At 27.7% G+C, this 21398-nt stretch overlaps 1 protein-coding gene across 1 annotated transcript; it reads left to right on the top strand.

The window, feature by feature from the left end:
• The first annotated feature begins 215 nt into the window (after positions 1-215).
• Positions 216-18275, top strand: LOC100210563 (glutamate dehydrogenase, mitochondrial). The gene is made up of 9 exons (XM_065814394.1): positions 216-589; positions 8360-8494; positions 10609-10745; positions 10893-11132; positions 16654-16890; positions 16989-17126; positions 17473-17760; positions 17838-17900; positions 17981-18275. The coding sequence occupies exons 1-9, from the start codon at positions 325-327 to the stop codon at positions 18098-18100; spliced, it is 1623 nt and encodes a 540-aa protein (XP_065670466.1). The 5' UTR covers positions 216-324; the 3' UTR covers positions 18101-18275.
• Positions 18276-21398: the final 3123 nt, after the last annotated feature.

Below are 21398 nucleotides of genomic sequence, written 5' to 3'. Positions count from 1 at the left end.
TGCCTTTTAAGCTGTATCAGAAAAAGGTTTACGAGCAAAATTTGACGCCTGTCAAATTCTGCTCGTAATGTCGTTAGATGGCCTTAGTTTTGTGAACCTTTTAAGGGCTTGAACTTAAAGATTACATTTTTAAGAAAACTTTAGTACCTAATTAGTTAAAATGTATTTTATAAAACAAACTTGTTTGAAAAATTCCCGCGGGTTTAACTCAAATAAACAAACTTCTCGCGATTAATACGTATACACGCGCCTCAACACACCTCACACACGCCTAGCCCACACTATATTTAACCTGTGTTGTCAAAGCGCTCTTATCGATCTAAGATGTACAGGCTCACATCGTCTCTCTCAAAATTTGCTGGCCATAATATTAAAAGATATAATGTTTTGGATACATCAAGATGTGCTATGCTGTCTAGCACTTCAGTGCTAAATAGCAATACCAACGATGGCGAGCCTAACTTCCTTGAGATGGTTAGTATCTACGCTCAAAATGCACATGCTATAACTTTGAAAAGACTTTTAGAAAAAAAGCCTGCTCCAGGAAAAAAGCAAGAAGACCCCACTGTTAGAGAAAAGCATATAAAAGGTTAGTTGTTATCACAGTAAGGTTTATAAGAGTTAGGTGTAGTCATTAAGATTTAGATTATATTTTATGATAAAAAATTAAAACTTAAGTTAAATTTTGACCACCCACAGTATTTATGAAAAAAATACAAATTTTCAGCTTGATTGGCTGAACCCGTTCTAAAGTTATGATTGATTTAATATTGACAAAAATCAGAAAAATTTAAGTACCTGGAGCTTACAGTATTTTCTTGATTTTTGACAGCATAATTTTGCAAATAAAAAAGGTGATCACCCTAAATTTTTTATATTAATAGTTTTTTACCCAAATAATCCAATTATGCAGGTGTTTTGACTGGTTTTAAACAATTTTTGAGTTCTTGACCTCAAAGTTGCTAATTAATGCAATATCAGACAAAATTTTGGGAACTTTAATGTGCTACAGTTCAACATCAACAGAAAGCTGTGCTAATTTTTGTTACTTTTGTGTATTTTGAGTAACCATTTGTGGAAAAAATGAAAATTATGTGTTAAAAGTTATTTTAGCACATACAGCAGCCTGTTTAAACCTTTTTTAAAATGCATTATAAATTAAATTCACTTTGTAGGCATAGAAAGTAGCGTAGACAATTAAAATAATATTTAAAACTTTTAACTGGCGAGATTCTATATATCATCAAGAAAGATTCAAAAACCTGCACTCTATTTTATGACATTATTTTAGTATTTTGAGTGCAATGCTTTTTTAGTTTAATAGGATCCTAGTAGCGTAAGTTATATTACATTACAAAAAATAAAAATGCTGAAAGAAGAAGTGTATATACACATGAAACACAAGTGCACTAACTTCTTTATCTCTGATTTATGTAACTCATAATATTGTCATAATCATTATTAGCAAGTTTGTAGTCAAGAGCTTCTATCCTTAATAGATGGAGCACTTATTTGACATATTACTTTGTCAAATGGAACCCAACACTGACTTGATCATGCATCATTAGTCCATTTTTAATTTAATTTGTTTCTATGTATAAATTTTACATTTATTTTGGTTTTCATTAAAAATCTCAAGCACAAGCCCTATGTACCATTCACAGGGTTCATGGCACTCTGGGAAAACCAGGGAAAAGTTTTTAAAATTTAGAAAATCAGGGAATACCTAGAAAAGTCAAAGAATTTTTCTTGAAAATCTTTAATATCAGGGAAAACTCAGAGAATATTTTTTATTTTAATATTTAGATTGAAGTTACTTTGCAGTATCCAGTTTTTGAATCTTTTTTAATATTAAAAGTTGCTTACTACAGTGGTTTTATAACATTTATAATATATAGTAACTAAATGTTTTGGGAACAAGGATTCAATTGTGAAAGTAATATATCCTTCAAAATAAACAGGGGAAAATATATACTTTCCACCGCACAAACTCAGGGAAAAAATACTTAAAAATATAGAAAAATCAGGGAATTATCAGGGAAAATGGATTTTTAAAACTGCCATGAACCCTGATTCATCATTGTAAAAACATGCAATGTATTTACTAGGTTGAAAGTTTGAAGGATCTTTTTTTGCCAAATTGATATTATTCTGCAAATAGGTATCAAAGACAGTATCGCTAGAGATTCTCCATAAAAATAATTTGTATCCACCTTGTACCAAACTGTGATAGCTTCTTGTGCCTGGGACTGTGCTCATCTCTTCATATCGTTTCATTAGGTTAAAATAAGTTTCATGGTTATTGATATCATCACTTAAAATGTTAAATATGTTAACACCTTGTAAAATATGTTAACACCTTTAATGTTTTTTTCAGCCCATGTAAATAGTTCATTTGGTGTAAGAATCTCCTCATATTCCATCACATGGACTTTTGCCATGGGATGTAGCAAAGAAGTGATGCTCAGCATTTATATTGTGATCTTCAAGTTGGTACATTAAGTTTAACAGACATTTTTGTACTGTGACACAGCACCATCACTTAAGAATTTTACTTTATCGATTGTGGGTAGTTTGATTTTGATCATTGGGAGTAACTTTGTGAGAAAACAATGAACTGTTGTTTGGTCATTGGAAAGATGGTCAGAAGTTGTACAATAGCATTCACATTTGAGTAGATTTTTTTCATCTTTGTAATAAACACCTAATGGATGTAAGGTAGCTTGATCGGCTTGTCAGTAAAATCCTTGTACAGCATCTTACACAAGAAAACTATAGTTCTCTGCAAAATCCATAAGAATAAGACAAGTGTGTTGATCTAATGTTCTTTTGCCCCTGATAAGTAGGTGGATTGTGCTTCTTTGATAACGTGTGTACTTTGCGTGTAGAGTAAAGCTTTTTAAACTCAAGATAAAGTTATTTTAATCAAACTAATATTAAACGTTTTTGTTTATGAACTTTTACATTATTTATATGCACAGAAATGAAATTTTTTTTGCTTGGATATTCATAAATTTCAATAACTTTTTGTTCAAAAATATCTTCCAATGGCTGTCCTATTTTAGCCTCAGGTTTAGCAAGTATTCCTTTTTCATTTTTCAACTTTCCAGCTTTCTTAGAGAGATGTTGTAAAACTGAAAATGTTTTGCAAGTTTTTTCTATAACCAACTATCAGGAGTTAGTGTTAGTAGATGAACTTTCTCTTTCTTCAAACTTATTTTCATTTTATTTTTATTGCATCTAACACTTTGTCTAAATCATGACAGTTTTTTTTACTTTTGGGTCTATGTCCAATGCAATGTTACAGTACTTTTGGGTCTATATCCAATGCTGACACTACTAGGTTTGTCAAACTTGTTGCAATTTTTTTAGCTTTTTGCTTTCCATATCCTAATTTATCGTGTTTACCTACATTTTTGAGAGGAGATATCTCCTATAAAGACACGCTCTTATTAAGAACTGTCTTAACAAGGTCTGAACAACTAAAATCTTCTTCAGCAGCTTCATCTTGACTAACTTCTGTAATTTTTTCAAGTTTGAATTCTTTTATACAGAATTTATTTATGCAGTTAGTGCAAATTTTTTGACCAGATTTGATCTTTAGTTGATTTGCTATTGATATGTTGACTTTGCACAATCTCTTGATAAATTTTTTCTTGTGGACTTGAAATGGATCACAACAGTATTTTTGAGGTGTTCATATCTAGAAATAAAGGTATTTACATGGTGAAAACATATCTCCTCATTTGGTTCAAAAGCGCATCCTATCCTTTGAATTAAAACTTCAATATCGGTATATTTTAGTCTTATTCTTTATTACCATTCTACAATATGATATTTTATCAAAATCTTCATTTAAAACTTTTCCCACACAACATTTCTTTGACATTATTTACTAATCTAAAAATATTAAAATTGAGGGTTAATTATGTAACATTATAATCTAAAAATAACTTTTTTATATTTTTCCAGTAATAAAATCAGTAAAAATAAAATCTCAAGTACAAATGTGACTATTTCCACATATAGCTATTTCTGCATACACAACACTTTTAGTTTTTGTTCTTGCAATATTAAAAACTAAAATAGTAAAATCCAAAAAATACTGTGCACATTTAGATAATTACAAATTCTTGAAGCAATTGAAGTATTTTACACTCAAATTATAACCATGTGAAAATTATATTGTAATTATATTATATGCATAAAATGTAACAAATACATATAAAATTATATCAAATAAATTGAGTTAAGACACTGATAATGTTATTTTTGGGAAAACCGATTATGTTTATTTAGGGAAAAACTAAAATATACACCTAAGTCATAGGGCTACAATCATGTCACAAGATTGAGTATAGGTCTTTAAATTTTTTTTGGTGATTGTATATATATGGAACCTCGCCAGAAAAAAGTTTCATAATTTATTTTAATTGTATACGCCTTTTTCTATGTCTACAAAAAGAATGTAATTTATTATATTTTTTTTAAAAAGTAATGTTTTAACAGGCTGCTGCAAGTGCTAAGATAACTTTCAACGCATAGTTTTAATTTTTTCCGCAAGTAGTTACTCTTAATACGCAAAGTAAAAACAAAATTGGCACAGCTTGTCTGTTGGTATTGAACTGTAGCACATTAAAGTTTCCAAAATTTTGTCTAATATTGCGTTAATTAGCAACTTTTAGGTACAAGAACTCAAAAATTGGTTAGAATCAGACAAAAATATCTGCAAAAATAGATAATTTGGGTAAAAAACTATTACCGTAAAAATTTCAGGTGATCGTCTATTTTAAGTAAAAAGTTATGATTTGTTAAAATAAAAAAAAATCTGCTGTAAACTCCAGATAAATTTTGCCGATTTTAGTCTATACTGATTCAGTTCGAACTTTTGAACGGTTTGGTCAATCAAGCTGAAACTTTCAGGATTGTATTTTTTTCTCAAAAGCTGTGGGTAGTTAAAGTTTGAGGTAAATTGGAGGTGGTACCCTGGGGCATTTTTGAAAAACTAGGTGATTTCATATGGAATAACCCTAGTGTATACATAGACTTGTTGGAGGACATGTTTGCCAGCCGCATGTATGCACACACCCACTCACCTTCCCAACTTAAAATAAAATTTTAAAGTCCAAGAAAATTTCAAAGTAAAAAATTTTAGTTACTGTATAAAGGGTTACCATAATAAATCATGAATTTGACTTTTGGCCAGTGGCATAGTTCTCATTGTTTTTTGCACTTTTTTCTTATTAAAAAATAACATCTCTGTTTTCTTAAATTTTTTGAATTATGATAAACATGGTGGTTGAGTTTATGGTAATTGCATACAAAATGGTTTAAAACAAAATAAATTAGTGTAAAATGTAAACTTTACTAAATTACCAGACATATTTACACATTACCATATGGTGTATCTGTTGAATTTAGAAAAGTTTTGTGCCTGCCCACTAAAAAATCTTTTTAAATTAATTAAAATAATTTGTGATAAACAAATAAAATATCATGCAGCTACAATTCAGTGGCCACTTTAATAGTGATCAATAGTGGTATTATAAAAATAAATATCATATTAATTATATCAAAATGGTGATCATTTGTATAATTCAAAGTAAGTTGCATAATTTTTATAAGGTAAGTTGTATATTTTGTATAATTCAAGTAAGTAAAATAAAAATCTGATATTCACACACATTTGCTTTATGGGGATTTGTATTACAAAGCACTGCTCTTGGAACTGCTTGTAAAGTTGCACATTTTACTGTTCTAATGGTCCAAAAGTTTTTAAAATTCTTTGTGTTTCTTAAAATTTGTTTTTCTTAAATGGTGAGGAACGTACTTAAATATAACAAACGCTTTCATAATACCTGCAAAAATACATCATGGATCATCTTTGAAATCTTTAAACCACATAGTCAAAGTTATGTGGTTCATGTCATATTAATATTATTACTAAAATATGGAATGCAATTATTTTTAAAATAACTCAACTTCTTTCATTTAAATCATTTTTCCTGAATAATATTTTGGTTGATGGTGTTGTCATTAATATTACAAATTAATAACACAGGCCAACAAAAAAAAAATTTCTGTTGCCGAGCAAACAATTTGTTTTTTGTATGGCATTTCTCGTTTTGATTCCATAAATGCAACTCATTTTTTACCATCACGCCAAGTTGTAAAGATATGGGTTTCAAATTTTTAGTATTTGGGGCAAAGCCCCTAATATTGTCAGAAAAAAAGTTATTCAAAAGTATGTCAACCTGGGTCTCAAAAGAAGAGTATTTTTATAGACATTTTAGAAAACATAAATATTTTTCTTAAAATTTATTGAAAAAAAAATATGTGAAAAAATGCTAAAGACTTTAGAAAAATTTTTATTTAAATGTTTTTTAGCAATAATACAAAAAATATTTATTTTTATTACAAAATAATGACATTTTTAAAATCTCTATGAAAATACGCTTCTTTTGAGATCTATGTTGACATACTTTTAAACTTTTTTTTTTGACAATATTAGGGATTTTACCCCAAATGCTAAAGACTTGAACCCAAATATCTTTACAATTTGACGTGATGATGAAAATTGAGTTGCATATTTGAAATCAAATTGAGAAATGCTATACAAAATACAAATTGTTTGCTCGTCAACAGAAGAAAAAAAATTTTTGTTGACCTGTGTAATCTGTCAGCAGTTTAATTATAATTATTTACAATTATTTAATTATAGTATATACATTAGTTTATGGCGTCACTAGAGACTTTTGGCAATATGAAAAATATAGTTAAACTTTTAGGCTTTTCTTTAAAAAGAAAAATAATATGCATTATTTTGTTTTCGGGGATTATCAGCACCCTTCTTTTTTTGTACTATTTTTCACTCAATCCAAAAAAAGTTTAATTTGTATGTCTTCTTTATATTAGATTTGTTTAGTACTTATATAACTTATAAAAAAATATATATATTATATATAAAAATTATATTAAAAAAAAGTTGAAGAATTTTAAAGTGTTACTTGATTGTTTAGGATATTTATACTATTGTTTTATAGAATTTTGTGTATAAAGGCAATGTACTAAACCTCGTTAAAATTAGGATTTTTACTATGCTCTTCAACATAAAAAAATTTTTGTGTTCTTCAATAATTAAGATGTTTATGTTTTTTTCTCCTTTTATTAAAATATTTGTCAATAATTTATTTCAATATATAACACTATTAATGCATATTTGACAAGCTGTTAAATTTTTATTATAAAGTATCGACAATTATGTTTTACTTTCATTATATTTTACTTTCATTATATTTCATTTCTTTGTTAATTTATTTTTTATTTTTTACCTAACAGATTAGAAAAGGTAAAACCAAAATCAAAATATTTAACATTTACAACAATACTTGTTTTTATTGATATCAAAAATAAACGCATCAATCAAATCAGATTTTTTTTAAAAGAAAAAATTACAATTTGAAAATTTTCTTCAAGAAAAACAATGTGTCATTGAAAATGATAAACGTTTTTGTATCTTAGGAAAAGTCATAAAAGTAGTTTGATCCCTTTTTCTTAATTAATTTTTTATGCTGATTTCGAGTAATTTAATACTTTTTTTTTCGTTATAAATATTAGGCCTTCTACTTCAATTTCAGTGAAAATGATTATTTTGACAAAACAATCAATTGTTAACTAAGTGAAGCCATTATTATTATTATTATTATTATTATTATTATTATTATTATTATTATTAAAGTAGAATCCAGAGGGAATATTTTTCTTTTTACTTTATCAATAAAATATGTAATCATTTTGTGTGGTTATAAATACAACAAAAAATTAGGCATTATACATAAAGTTAGTTCATATAAAGAACAATTTTTAACAATTACTTGTGAAAATGCAAAATAAATTCATAACATTATGATGTGATTTTAATTTCATTAAAATGTTTGAAGTAGAAGTAGAAAATTAATCACAATAAATAGCCAAAACTGAATTGTTTTTTGAATTTTTCTAAAAAAGTTAATTAAGAGTAACTGGTTAAACATAAATATAGAATTTTAGACCTCCCCTCCCCCTAATTACAGAGGTATATTCTTTAGTAAATTTTATATAAATGAAACAAAACATTTTAGGAAGTATAAATGGCTTAAAGAATCACTAACCCAAACATTATATAATAATTGTAATAAACTAATATATACTTTTTAAAAAATGTAAATGTGCTTTTAATTTTTTTATTATTATTCAAATAGCTTGAATTAAAATTTTAAATTTGTATCTATGATATATTATTAACAATCTGTAATTTGTTTGCTTAACCGCAGTGCACTTTTTTTTTTTTTAATTTTAAATAGTTTTCTTTATTTACTAGGTATTTTGGATATCATTAAACCAACAAACACAGCTTTGTCTGTTTCTTTTCCTTTGAAAAGAGACAATGGTGATATAGTTATTATTGAAGGATATCGAGCTCAGCACAGTCACCATAGATTACCATGCAAAGGAGGTAATTTAAAAACTTATTAATAAAAATATTTATTAATTATTAAACAAAGCATTATATATATATCTTTATTTTATGCCTGTAATGTCTTCTTTTTTGACGGTTTGATTTATGTAGTTTTGTAACAATTTTGTAACGTTTTCTATTACACCTGATGATGCTGATCGCAAAAGGTCAGCGAAATATTGTGTAAATATATAATTACATCAAAATAAATTTAAAACAAAAAGTTTATACGCAGCCGTTTTAATCAAATTTAACAAATATAAATATCGTATAAAAAGAATATGATTTTAAAAGATATATATATATATATATATATATATATATATATATATATATATATATATAATATATATATGGGCGATTCCACGGAAAAAACAAAAGAAAAAAAATTATGGAAACACATACTAAACTTCATTACTCTTTTTTTTTTTTAAGTATTTAAAAATACTTTCAAGCGAAAAAGTTATTTAAAAAAATCATTTTATCTTACCACAGCATGATTTTAAAGTTGTAAGGGTTGTTTAAATGTTTACCTGTTGTGTAGTGTAAAAAATTCATATCGTAAAACCATAATGAGAACTTTGATAATGTTATAGTGCACTTTTTTATCATAATTTTCATGGTTTTTAATAATCATTTCTACTTTTCTTTTCTTACATCGTTGATTGTGTTGTTTTTTAATATTGGATTTTTCCTTACAACCGTAATGACAAAAAAAAACATAAAAGTGCTTATAAAACTTCAAGTAAAAACTATGAAACTCAGTATATAGTAATATCAATATGTGCTAATTACAAATGATTTTTTTTTAACCATGATGTTCCCTGCATTAAGTCTGACAAAGTTGTTATATTAAGAAATGGTAAAAAGATGATGTTATGACCGTCACGCTATGAAGAGTTAATTTTTGAAAAAGTTTAGGACTTAAATGCTTTAACTTTTGTATCTAAATTATATGATAGTGTTTCACAATTATGGAGTATTTCAAGTTTCAATTTTTGGTTCATTTTTAATAGCTTAAAGAATGTCAAATGTTATGATTGTCACTCTCATGGAATTTCCCATATATATATATATATATATATATATATATATATATATATATATATATATATATATATATATATATATATATATATATATATATATTATTTGCAAAAAGATTTACAGGCATCCTACCTCAAAACTTAAAGCAGTATATAAATTAGAAAAACAATAAATTAGAAAATTAAATTCAAGCAAAACCTGATAAACAGTTTTTATTTATTCCATTTGTATCTTACATGTTCATACCGTAATAAATAAATTTTAAATATACTTGTATTTGTAGGTTTAATTTTCTTGTAGTATATTTATAACTTTTAGAACAAGTAAAAACATAATCACAACATTTTTAAATTTTATATAACAGTTTTTTTTGTAGTAGTTTTGCTATTAAAATTTAGTGATGTTCCTACAAATTTTATTTTTATTTGTTTATTCAAAATTTTATTTTAAGAATGTTGACTTTATATTAAACTTATTTGAAATTTTTCTATGTAGATAATAAATAGTTAAGTTATAGTTGTTGCAACCCTATAACTTAAGAAAAACAATGATCTAGTGCAGAGAAAAATATTTTATTTTAAACAATTTTAAAATGTTATTTTTTTAATCATTATAAAAAGTAAAGGCAGATTAAAAAAAATTGCTGTCTCTTTAACATAGATTAAATTTAAAACTTAATCTATTGATATTGTGATATCTTTTTTTTTTAATATGGTTAGTCAAATCTCTTTTAAAAAAGCTTAATTATCTACTAAAAAATTTTATGTTATTTAATACAATAGAATAATTAGACAATTTTCCTTTGATCACTTAGCATTAAACACTAACTGAAACTTTGATCACCAACTGTAAAAAAAAATTTAGAAGTGATCAAAGTCTATTTGTTTTTAATTTTTATTTTACAAATAGATTAACTGAACTGTTTTATTTTTAATAATTAATGTTCAACGATTAGGTAATATTAACTTATGATTTATTGTTTTCGCATACCTTATTAATGATTATGAAAAAATGGCAACAATTTTTTTCGGAAAATTTTAAAATAAAACAATTGTATTATTAAGGTATACGTTATGCTGCTGATGTTAACATGGATGAAGTTAAAGCATTGGCCATGTTGATGACATTTAAATGTGCAGTAGTTGATGTTCCATTTGGAGGAGCTAAAGGAGGAGTAGCTATTCATAAACCGGACTATTCGGTTAATTTTTTACTTTAATTTTATAAAAAGTTCATAATAAGTTTATTATTTTTCTATCTTACTATTTTAAAGTTAGATATTTTACATGTTGTTATAAGTTTCGTATTCTTGAGTTAATTTATTTGGAGTTGATTTTGTTATTTTTAGGATAATGAAATTGAAAAAATAACAAGGCGTTTTACACTTGAACTTGCTCGTAAAGGATTTATAGGACCTGGTATTGATGTACCAGCACCTGATATGGGAACTGGTGAAAGAGAAATGAGTTGGATGGCTGATACTTTTGCCATGACACTTGGTTATGGAAATATGAATGCTGCTGGTTGTGTCACAGGAAAGCCTATAAGCCAAGGAGGAATTCATGGAAGAACAGCTGCTACTGGTCGAGTAAGCCTCTTTATATATATATATATATATATATATATATATATATATATATATATATATATATATATATATATATATGTATATGTATACACACACACACACACACACACACACACACACACACACACAAGAGGGTGCAAAAAAAGCCACACTTAATTTTTTGATGAAAAAAAAATAACAAAAAATGTCTTAAACTCATATAACTTAAGTAATTTAGGACAGTTTTTATTGAAATGTATATAATATTATTGTACATTACATATAATAAAAATAAATTAGGATTTGTAAAGTATTTTTCAAGTTTTAGCTGTATTAGTACTTAGTTGGCTATCCTTTGTTTCTTATGACTTCTGCACATCTAGAAGGCATACTATCTACAAGTCTTTTTAATAAGTCATTTGGTAAAGCATTCCAACCAGTAAGAAGAATTCGGAACAGTGTATCTTCATTTGTTATTTTCTATCCAATATAGAACAAAGATTTTCTATTGGATTTAAATCAGGAGACTATGCTGACCAAGACATAACTGGTGTCAATTTTGATTCCAGATATCTTTTATTTAACCGTGCCATATGTTTAGGATTAATATCTTGTTAAATGATGCAGTCATTATTAGGGAAAAGTTCTTCTAAACTTGGTCCATGTTGATTAACTAAGATTTTGTGATACAAATGCTGGTCCCTGGTACCCTCCACCCGGTAAAGCTTTCCAGCTTTGTGTGCACTAAAACAACCCAATGCATTAATCTTTTTGTCATGTTTAATTTTTGCCTTGCATGTTTGGGGGTTAAACTTTTCCCCAATTAATTTCCAGTATTGAGATCGACCATTATAAAACAACACGAAGGAGACTCATTGCTCCAAATAACTTTAGCCAATTGCTCACATGCCCAATCTTTGCATTTAATTTAACAATCTTTTTTGATGACGTTAAGAATATAGCAATCTTCCTTTTTTGATGTTTTAAGTCTTTCTCCCAGATCCGACACACGTTTCAACTGTACCAGTGTGTTTATATTTCTTTACCAATCTACTAATGGTTGAGTTAGTCATTTAAAACGTTTTCCAATGCTTCTGTGAGACTCTCCTTAGTTGGCAACTTCAATAATTCTTCCCATTTCTATAATTGTTAGTTGTTTTCTAAAATATTAAATGTGTTTGTATTAATCTGTTTTTTAAAGATTTTATTTAAATAGATATTAGTGTAAATATAAACATACCTTTTCTGTCTAAGATTTTTTACTACCACACTCAATTTTTTTAGTTTTGCTTCAATATACATTATATACTTAAAATCAAGAAAAAATGTTAGTGTGGCTTCTTTTTTTTGCACCCCACTGTGTATATATATATATATATATATATATATATATATATATATATATATATATATATATATATATATATATATATATATACATATATATATATATATATATATATGTATATATATATATATAAGAATAATTTTTACTATAAGGTTGTGTTTTTTTTAGTTTTTTATATATTATTTTTTTAAAACACAATATAAAGCTGTTTCATAAACTAGACATAACAGTTAATTTTTTGCAGAACGTCACATTAACTTTTATTTTATTTTGAAAACAAATATAATGTATAGTATAAAGTATTAAAAATCTTTGCTAATAATTTTGCAAAATTTTACCCAATAAAGTTTTAAACCCATCCATTATTCTTCCATTAAGCAGCATATTCTATCTCTTGTTTACAAGGTTAAAAACAAACAAGCGTGATCTTTTAATTTTAACGTACCTATTATGTTGCACAATCTACAAATTTTAAAGATAACAGAGTAACATTTATACGAGTTGCTCAAATATTTAAAACTTGTATTCAGTATATTTGAAAAAAATTTCATTATCTTGTCATTTATTTTATAATATAATATTAAAATATTTAAAAATACTTTGATTATTATATTAAGTTAAATATTTATTTATGAAAGTTTTATTGCTTTTTTGAATTTTTTTTTTATTGTTTATAGCTCTTAATAGCTAAATTGTTTAACACTTTAGCTTCTGTGTAGTAACTGTTTTGGGTATATTTGAATCTGACTCGTTTAATAGATGCTACTTTGAATAGCATGTTTTCCCAGTTAAGTATTCATAAACTAGGGTGCACTCCTTTTTTTTCATCATTAAAACAATTTATTTTACTTGGATATCTTTTTTATTGAATTTTGATTGCTTAATGACCCATTACCTCTCATTAGCTCTCTAAAGATTCTAACTTTTAAATTTGAGTTTTTGTAAGATTATATATAACTAATATAACAGATAGAAATTCTATCCAAACCACTTCTTTTATTACATTTTAGATAAATGTTTTTCAACAAAAAATCTTTTAAATATTAAAAATATTAAAGTTGTCTTTACATGGGTTTTTGGTAGTTATTAGTTAAACTAAGCATAATTAAGTGGCAATGTTTTAAGCATAATTAAGCATAATTAACTAAGCATAATTAATGTTTTATGATTTAAATCGTATAATAAGCAGGTTTTTTAATTTGGCTTTCATTTCTTTCAATAAATACGTATTTGTATTTTTTTTATCTTTTCATTATATTTTTTTTAGTATTAAATTTTTGTGAACTAAATTACACTACAGAACAATGGCTTTTCAGCTAAGTGTATTAAAAAGTCATGTATGCGTCTTGCAATAGCTCTATATTTTAAAACTGATTTTCAAAGTTGGTGATTAAGAGAGACTGTTGAAAACCATTGAAGCACAGTAAAATTTAATTATCTTTTTTATCCAAATTCCATATGATATTAAAAAATATTTTGTTACAACTTGCTGCAGCTTTTATCTTTATCATCCAATATTTTTAATCTGGTAACAAATATTGGTTAGAATATATAACTAAGTTATTGGATCTTTTTTATTTTAATTTACTAGGCTTATACAATTTTTTGTACATATAACATTTAACTATATTAACTGTGTTAAACGGTTCTGTTTTTTTGTGTGTTTTTTTACATGTATTTGTCAAAAAATCAATTGTTTTTTTTACATGTATTTGACAAAAAAGTTTTTGTCTTGAGAATGTTAATTTGCCTCATTTTAATATTCAAAATCCCTTGAATTTCCAAATTAAACTCAAAGGCAATACTAATTTCGCATACATTACTAAATGAGCTTTTACCCTTTACTCTTTCCTATTCTCCTTCCTAGAATTGCTCTTGTTTGTACAACTTTTGTGTTGGTTCAATAAATCAAAGAAATCAACTTCTAAGGTTAAATTTTGAAATTTAGTAAAATAAAACAATTCAGTCTTGTTTGTTTTTATGTTTCATTTGTTCAGCCATATACTTTATCATCTCTGACTATTGGAAGACCTAGTTTGATTTATCTTTTGGTTTAAGAAGAAAAATTTATCTTTTGGTGTTAGTTTAAGAAAAAAAAATTTTAAAAAAAGAAACTGTTTATAACTATTAGGTGGTCATCCATAAAGTTTAAGCCTAAAATAAAGTGCGCCTAAAGCTTAGAAATTTGAGGCAAAGGTTTGAGTTGCAGCCTAGACTTTGTTTTTTTATTTATTTTTTTAATCTGATTTATTAGGTAGTAATATTATGTAATTTATTATAAAAAGTCATTTATTATAAAAAATGTTTGTGTGAAAAAATATTTTTAAAAATTTGTATGAAAATGCTTGTATAATTTATATAATATTAATTTAAAAAGTTGTAACAACTTTAAACAAAAATTATTATCAGTAAATTGTCACTTGAAAAAATATGAAAGTTTGTTGATTATTTTTAAGATATAGTTTATAAAAAATTCAGTGCGTTTTTGTAATAGCAGCAGTCAGATCGTCAAAACAAAGTATTATTTGTTTGTCATATAATGGCATGCAATCGCATGCCTTTCTGACCATGCTCAATCCATATAGGGTATAGTGTGTATGAATTAGGAGACACTATCTTCTCTCTCTCTCTCTCTCTCTATATATATATATATATATATACACACACACACACTTTTATTTTGGCAAATTAGGGTCTTAAGTATTGATTAGATACTTTTCTATTGATTAGCTAGCAAGTTAGTTGTTTTTCTAAAGTTTTTAAAAGACTGGGTGTGGTTTTCAAGTCATCTTTATTGAAAAGAAAAAATCATTTTATATACAGTATATATGTTGACATAAATGTGCTAGCACATATCCAAGCTGTTTTAAGAAAAACTTGATTTAACAAGGTTTCATTGATTGTCTTTTTGAGGAAAGCTAGATTTAACAAGATTTCATCAATTGTGTTTTTGCCACTTAATGGCATATCAATAGTGATGTTAGTAAAAACATTTTTACTTAATACAGGAACAATACTCAGGAAGTCAAATATAAATAAAGTCAAATTAGTTTAAACTCTCGAAAGTATTTTTTTTTCCTCTTTAATGTTAATTCACCTCCCTAAAGCCGAGAACTACACAAGCCTCCACTACAGACTAGGAGGCTACTTAAATGTGGTTGCAATCCTCTCAACTTTATAATTCCAAAACCCAAATCTTGATGAAAAATGTCGCTGCGCAGAAACAAGTTAAACTCACTACTACCAGGGAGACGGTGGGGAACGAACTCGGAACTTCTTGTTTATAAAGCGAGTGCTCTACCATTAGACCACTACTGAAAGTGAGAATAAATAATTTTATAACTGCTATAACAACTATTGAAAGTGAGAATAAATAACTCTTGGGATATTCAAACCCACATCCATAGTTAAGATAAGGTTTTCCCATCATCTTCTTTTGAGTAAAACTTAATTGAGTATAATAACAAAGATGTTGATTAAATAATAATCTTTTCAATTTTGTTTTTTCAAACATTATGTTTGTAGCTTGTCTTGAAAAAGAAAATATTTCCATTTTAAATCAGTAACTCAGTAAATCGCCTATTACTAATTAATTAAATTAAAAGATGTATGCTTAAATGCAGGTAAAAATACAAGCAAAAATCTCTTGTATATTTATTGGTTTTGGTGTGTGTATACGTATATGTGCATACATATATATATTCATACATGCATACATACATACATACATACATACATATGTGCACATACCTACTTTCACACATACATATATGAACCCTCGGAATTTGGAAAAATGAGGTTGGCAATAAATTGTCGACCTCAAACTGTTACAGGTCAGCATCAGTTCAGCAAAAGACATTTGACACAACGGGGTTACCATAAAACATAAAACAAGATCAGCAATTTTTTGCCAACCTCAAACACTTTTAGGTCAGCATTGCCGAATGCCGACCCTAATTCAAAGAGCTGCATATATACATATTCATATAAAATCAATCTTTTATTAAAAATTAGGTTGGTTAATATAGCATTGATCTTGTAAATACTAAAGCAGATTTGCATCAAAGATAATTTTAACATATTTATGCTCGGCTAATGTTAGCATTATTAAGTTTTTTTATTATAATAATTAAGTGACTTTACAATACCAAGAAAAAATGATTCTTTTGTTATACTTTTTTTCTCTTTCTTTAGGGTCTTTATCATGGTGTTAATAATTTTATTAACAATGAGCATTACATGAAAATGATTAGTTTGGAGCCTGGTTTAAAGGGAAAAACCTTTATCGTTCAAGGGTTCGGTAATGTTGGTTTGCATGCATGTCGTTATCTCAATCGCTATGGTGCTAAATGTGTTGGAATAATTGAACATGATGGAAGTATAAAAAATCCAAATGGCATTGATCCTAAAGAACTCGAAGATTACAAACTGGTATGTTCTTTTCTGAAATTTTGTATAAAGTATTTTTAATATTTGAAAATTTGCATTAACTTGAAGAAAAAAAAGTTATTATTTTCATTTGTTTTAAGGCAAATGGTACAATTCGTGGTTTTCCTAATGCAGTCGATACCAATGAAGATCTAATGATAGCTAAATGTGATATACTTGTACCTGCTGCAAATGAAAGACAAATTACTATGAAAAATGCTCCCTTTATTCAAGCCAAGGTTATTTTTGTTTTTTTTTATCATCATTTTAACATCAAAAATTGTCATTCTAACATTAGTTATCAAAATCAAAATTTAGGTTTCCTCTTAATAAATCTCTTTCCTAATAAAGTTTTTTTTAGTAAGACGAAATTTGTATGTTTTTATAATGAATTTTATATTGAATTTGGGTTAGTAAAGTGAACCTTTTTCTTTTAAAAACATCCTTAGAAAGTATATAGGTGTGTCTTTAAAAGTAGAAGAGTTTAAGAGGGTTTTTTAATTGGGGAAGGGGTTGACTTTTTTATCTTATATTTTTAAAAAGTTACTAACAATATAAGCTAATATTAATTTTGATTTTTACTAGATTATTGCTGAAGGTGCAAATGGACCTACAACACCTGGAGCAGATAAAATTCTTCAATCTCGTAAAATCCTTGTGATACCTGATCTTTACATTAACGCTGGTGGTGTTACTGTCTCATACTTTGAATGGCTTAAAAATATTAACCATGTTTCGTATGGCCGTCTGACATGGAAGTATGAGGAGGACTCTAACTACAATTTGTTGGACTCAGTTCAAGAATCTTTACAGAGACATTTTAATACTGGCATTCCTATCACTCCAACAGATTCTTTTAAAAAGAAAATTAGGGTGAGTTCCGGAAATTAAAAAAGTCCTGTTTTAATGTTTATTGTTATAAATAATTTTTTTGTTGTTGTGATAAATAGGGAGCATCAGAAAAAGATATTGTTCACTCTGGTCTTGAATTTACCATGGAAAGATCTGCTAACGTGAGTTTAATTGGTTGTTAAAGGTGATGAATAAAATTTTTGTTTACCCTTTTTTATGCTTTTCTTATTTTTTATTTTAGCGCATTATGAAGTGTGCTCAAGAGTATGACCTTGGATTGGATATACGCGCTGCTGCTTACGTCGTAGCTCTTGAGAAAATTTTCAACACATATTCAGATGCAGGCTTAACTTTAGTTTAGTAAAGTTTTTTTAAATGATATTTTTATAATTTAATTTTTAGGCACATGGTTTAAAGAGACAATTTGTACACTTTTCTCCTTATTTGCTGAATATAAATTTCAGTAGAACCAGGTTTTTATGAATGTAACACCTTAGTTAATGATTTTTAAAAAGATATTTTCATTTCACAGTAAACTTGTTTGTTCGATTTTTTTTCTTTTTTGCTTTAAGTATTACTATATCTTATTCAAATTGAGTGCACATTCACTTTAGTTGAAAATTAACAGAAATAGATTTCATAGAATTCATCTCCTCAAAACATTTAGAATTAACTAATAAATTGATTCAAATTTTTGAAATAAAAATTCTTTTGAAAAAACGAAATCCAAGAAAGTTTAATACAGGAGACGGTGTCACGTGACTTTTTTGAAACTAGTTTTTAAAATGGCCGCCAACTTGGTTAACCCAAAACATTTCACGGAACTTTAGATTTTGCTAAAAATTTTATAAAATTTTAGTCCAATTATTGAGTTATTCGTCTGTTTGTGTTTGGCAGCTTATACTAAGTTATAAAGAATAATTTGCTATCTGATTGCCTTTTTCAATTTTTTCTAATAACATTCGGAATACGGAAATAGACATTCATACTCAATTTAATGGAGTTTTCAGGCAAAAACCAAGAATACTAATACTGAATCTCATATCTAATACTAATACTGAATCTCAAAAATGTTCACGCCCCCTCATCCTCTTCATGTTTCGGTACTTTACGGAAAGGCAGTGTCTACGCGTCCGGCGACCGGACGAATATCTTCTGCACTATTTGTCCGGCGATGTATCACGTGACTAAACAGACATATAGAGATGGATATATTTGTCCGGCGAGCGTACCACGTGACCAACCGGACAAATAGTGATAGGGATATACGTCCGGCGAGTATTTACGTTAGGTTACGTCAAGCTACACTTGCCGGATTACAACTTGACAGCTATTCTTCTGGCGGATATAATACTGTCGGGCAGATGCTGATGTTTTCCTAAATAAAAAATCTTCTGAATATAAAGCTCAGAATTTAAAGAGTTAATGGAAAAGCATTATTAAAAAAAAAAAAAAAACACCTCAAATCTGAAATTGATTTGCTTTTTTCTTATCTATTGATTGCCTATAGATTTATTACACATCATAGCTTTAAGTTTAATTGAATAATTTGAGGGAAATTTTGTTTTTCTCACAAAATGATTTAATCTATTAAAATGTATTAATCATACATTAAAGTAGACGCTGTCTACAAATTTAATAACGATATGTCCTTTTGTAAACTGTATTTACTTTAAAATAGCTCTGGAATAATGTCACATACAATATGTAAGTCTTGCCTATAAAATTGTATTTAACTAAAGTCCTTAGACTACGATCAAACATTAGTGTTGGCCTTACCTTTACAGCCTCAGGCGAAATTTTAAAAACAAATACCATATATAGATGAAAATAATAGCCGATAAAGACTTAATTTGGTTCAGTTACATAAATTTTCAGTATTTTGCTACGGAAGTTTTTATAACGAAATGCTAGTTGGAAATTCAAATTAGAAAGTTCTCAAATTTCTTTCAAAGATCTTACAGAAGGTAATTATTGCTAAGCTATCTAGCTCGAAAAACAAGGGTATGGGAACCTTTTTATTACTTGATGAGAATTGTATTTTAAAAATATTGTTATATCTTGCAACATAATTTGAAAATGCAATAGGCGACAAGTATAAACAAGCGGCGTAGCGCATCAAAATAATTTGCAAGCATTGGCGAAAGAGCAAACGTAAAAAATAAAATACATTCAACAACATATATATATATATATATATATATATATATATATATATATATATAATTATACAGTATCGGACAAAACGAGTGCAACCAAATAATGCTAATTTAGTTTCTTTATATAAAAGTGCTCCATTTTTTCAATTTAGAGAAATAACTATGTAACTGTTTAGAGACAAAGTTCTTCAAGTTTTATTCATCACAAAGTTCATTATTTGTACACGAAAATTAATAAATTAATCAAAAGTATTAAAAAAAGTTGATTTCCTTCTAGACAAAACAAGTGCAACTCGACAAAATGTTGACCAAGCTGTATTTCGCTATCAATATTTCGTGGCGAATCCTTTGTTATCGATCACAGCCTTGCATCTTCGAGGCATAGATTCGATCAGATGATCAATGAAACTTTGTGGAATCGCTGCCCAGGCCTTTTGGATTTGTTCAAAAAGTTGATCCTTATTACGAACACCTTCACGATTAATTCTGCGGTTGACGATCTTCCACAGGTTCTCGATAGGGTTGAGATCCGGAGATTGAGGCGGCCAATCCATTACCGATAGGTGGTTGTCTTGAAACCACTGCTTGACTACTTTTGCAGTGTGTTTCGGATCGTTGTCTTGCTGAAAAACCCATTTTATTGGCATATTCCATTCAGCATGAGGTAACATAACATCTTTCAGAATATTTTCATACATGAAACGGTCCATTATTCCATCGTTTCGATGTATTGGTCCTGACCGTTAGCAGAAAAACACCCCCAGACCATTACATTGCCTCCACCATGCTTCACGGTCTTATGGCAGTAACGTAAATCGAGGCGTTTTCCGGCCGGTCGACGTACACGGCAAATGCCATTGCTCCCAATGATGTTCGATTCATCACTGAACGGGACAGTTCGCCATTTCTGCACATTCCAGTCAATATGAGATGTAGCAAACAGGAGTCTTTCCTTTAGGTTTTTTAGTGAATTCAGCGGTTTCTTTGCAGGGCGTCGAGAAAACAATCCGGCTTCAACAGCACGTCGTCTGATTGTTCGGTCCGATACAGGCAGCTCTAATTGCTTTTGTATCTCGACTGATGATATCCAGGGATTCTTCTTGACGGATCTGACGATCATAGAATCCTCTCTAGAAGTGGTGGAACGCGGTCTTCCACCTTTGTTATCTGCTGCCAACTTCCCCGTAGAACGATATTTGGAACATAGTCTTGATACGGTCCATTTTTTCACGCGATATTTATCACAAATACTTTTTTGTGACATTCCAATTACGTAATCGCCAATAATTTTCTTTCTTAGTTCCAATCCAAGACTGTCGGGAGCCATTTTTGCACTTGAAGTCATAAAAATAATAAAAATAAATAATCACGCTTCTCAAGGCTTACCGTGTTACATTTACCTTGTGATGATACAATAATGCTCTGTGGAACACAACGTCTTGGTTGGATGTGGACTGTATTGATGTAATGAAAAAATTGTTGTATTTCACTTCTTGTATT

This window comes from Hydra vulgaris, chromosome 12 (genome assembly GCF_038396675.1).
Source record: "Hydra vulgaris chromosome 12, alternate assembly HydraT2T_AEP".
Taxonomy (NCBI): domain Eukaryota; kingdom Metazoa; phylum Cnidaria; class Hydrozoa; order Anthoathecata; family Hydridae; genus Hydra; species Hydra vulgaris.
The sequence above is the reverse complement of the archived record's forward strand: the minus strand, read 5'-3'. Positions and strand labels throughout refer to the sequence as shown.

Bases quoted from the DNA above. Each gene is read 5' to 3' on its own strand.
- LOC100210563 (XM_065814394.1), top strand. From the start codon at position 325: ATGTACAGGCTCACATCGTCTCTCTCAAAATTTGCTGGCCATAATATT. The intron at 590-8,359 runs GTTAGTTGTTAT...TTTATTTACTAG, and splicing joins TAGAGAAAAGCATATAAAAG to GTATTTTGGATATCATTAAA. The intron at 10,746-10,892 runs GTTAATTTTTTA...TGTTATTTTTAG, and splicing joins TTCATAAACCGGACTATTCG to GATAATGAAATTGAAAAAAT.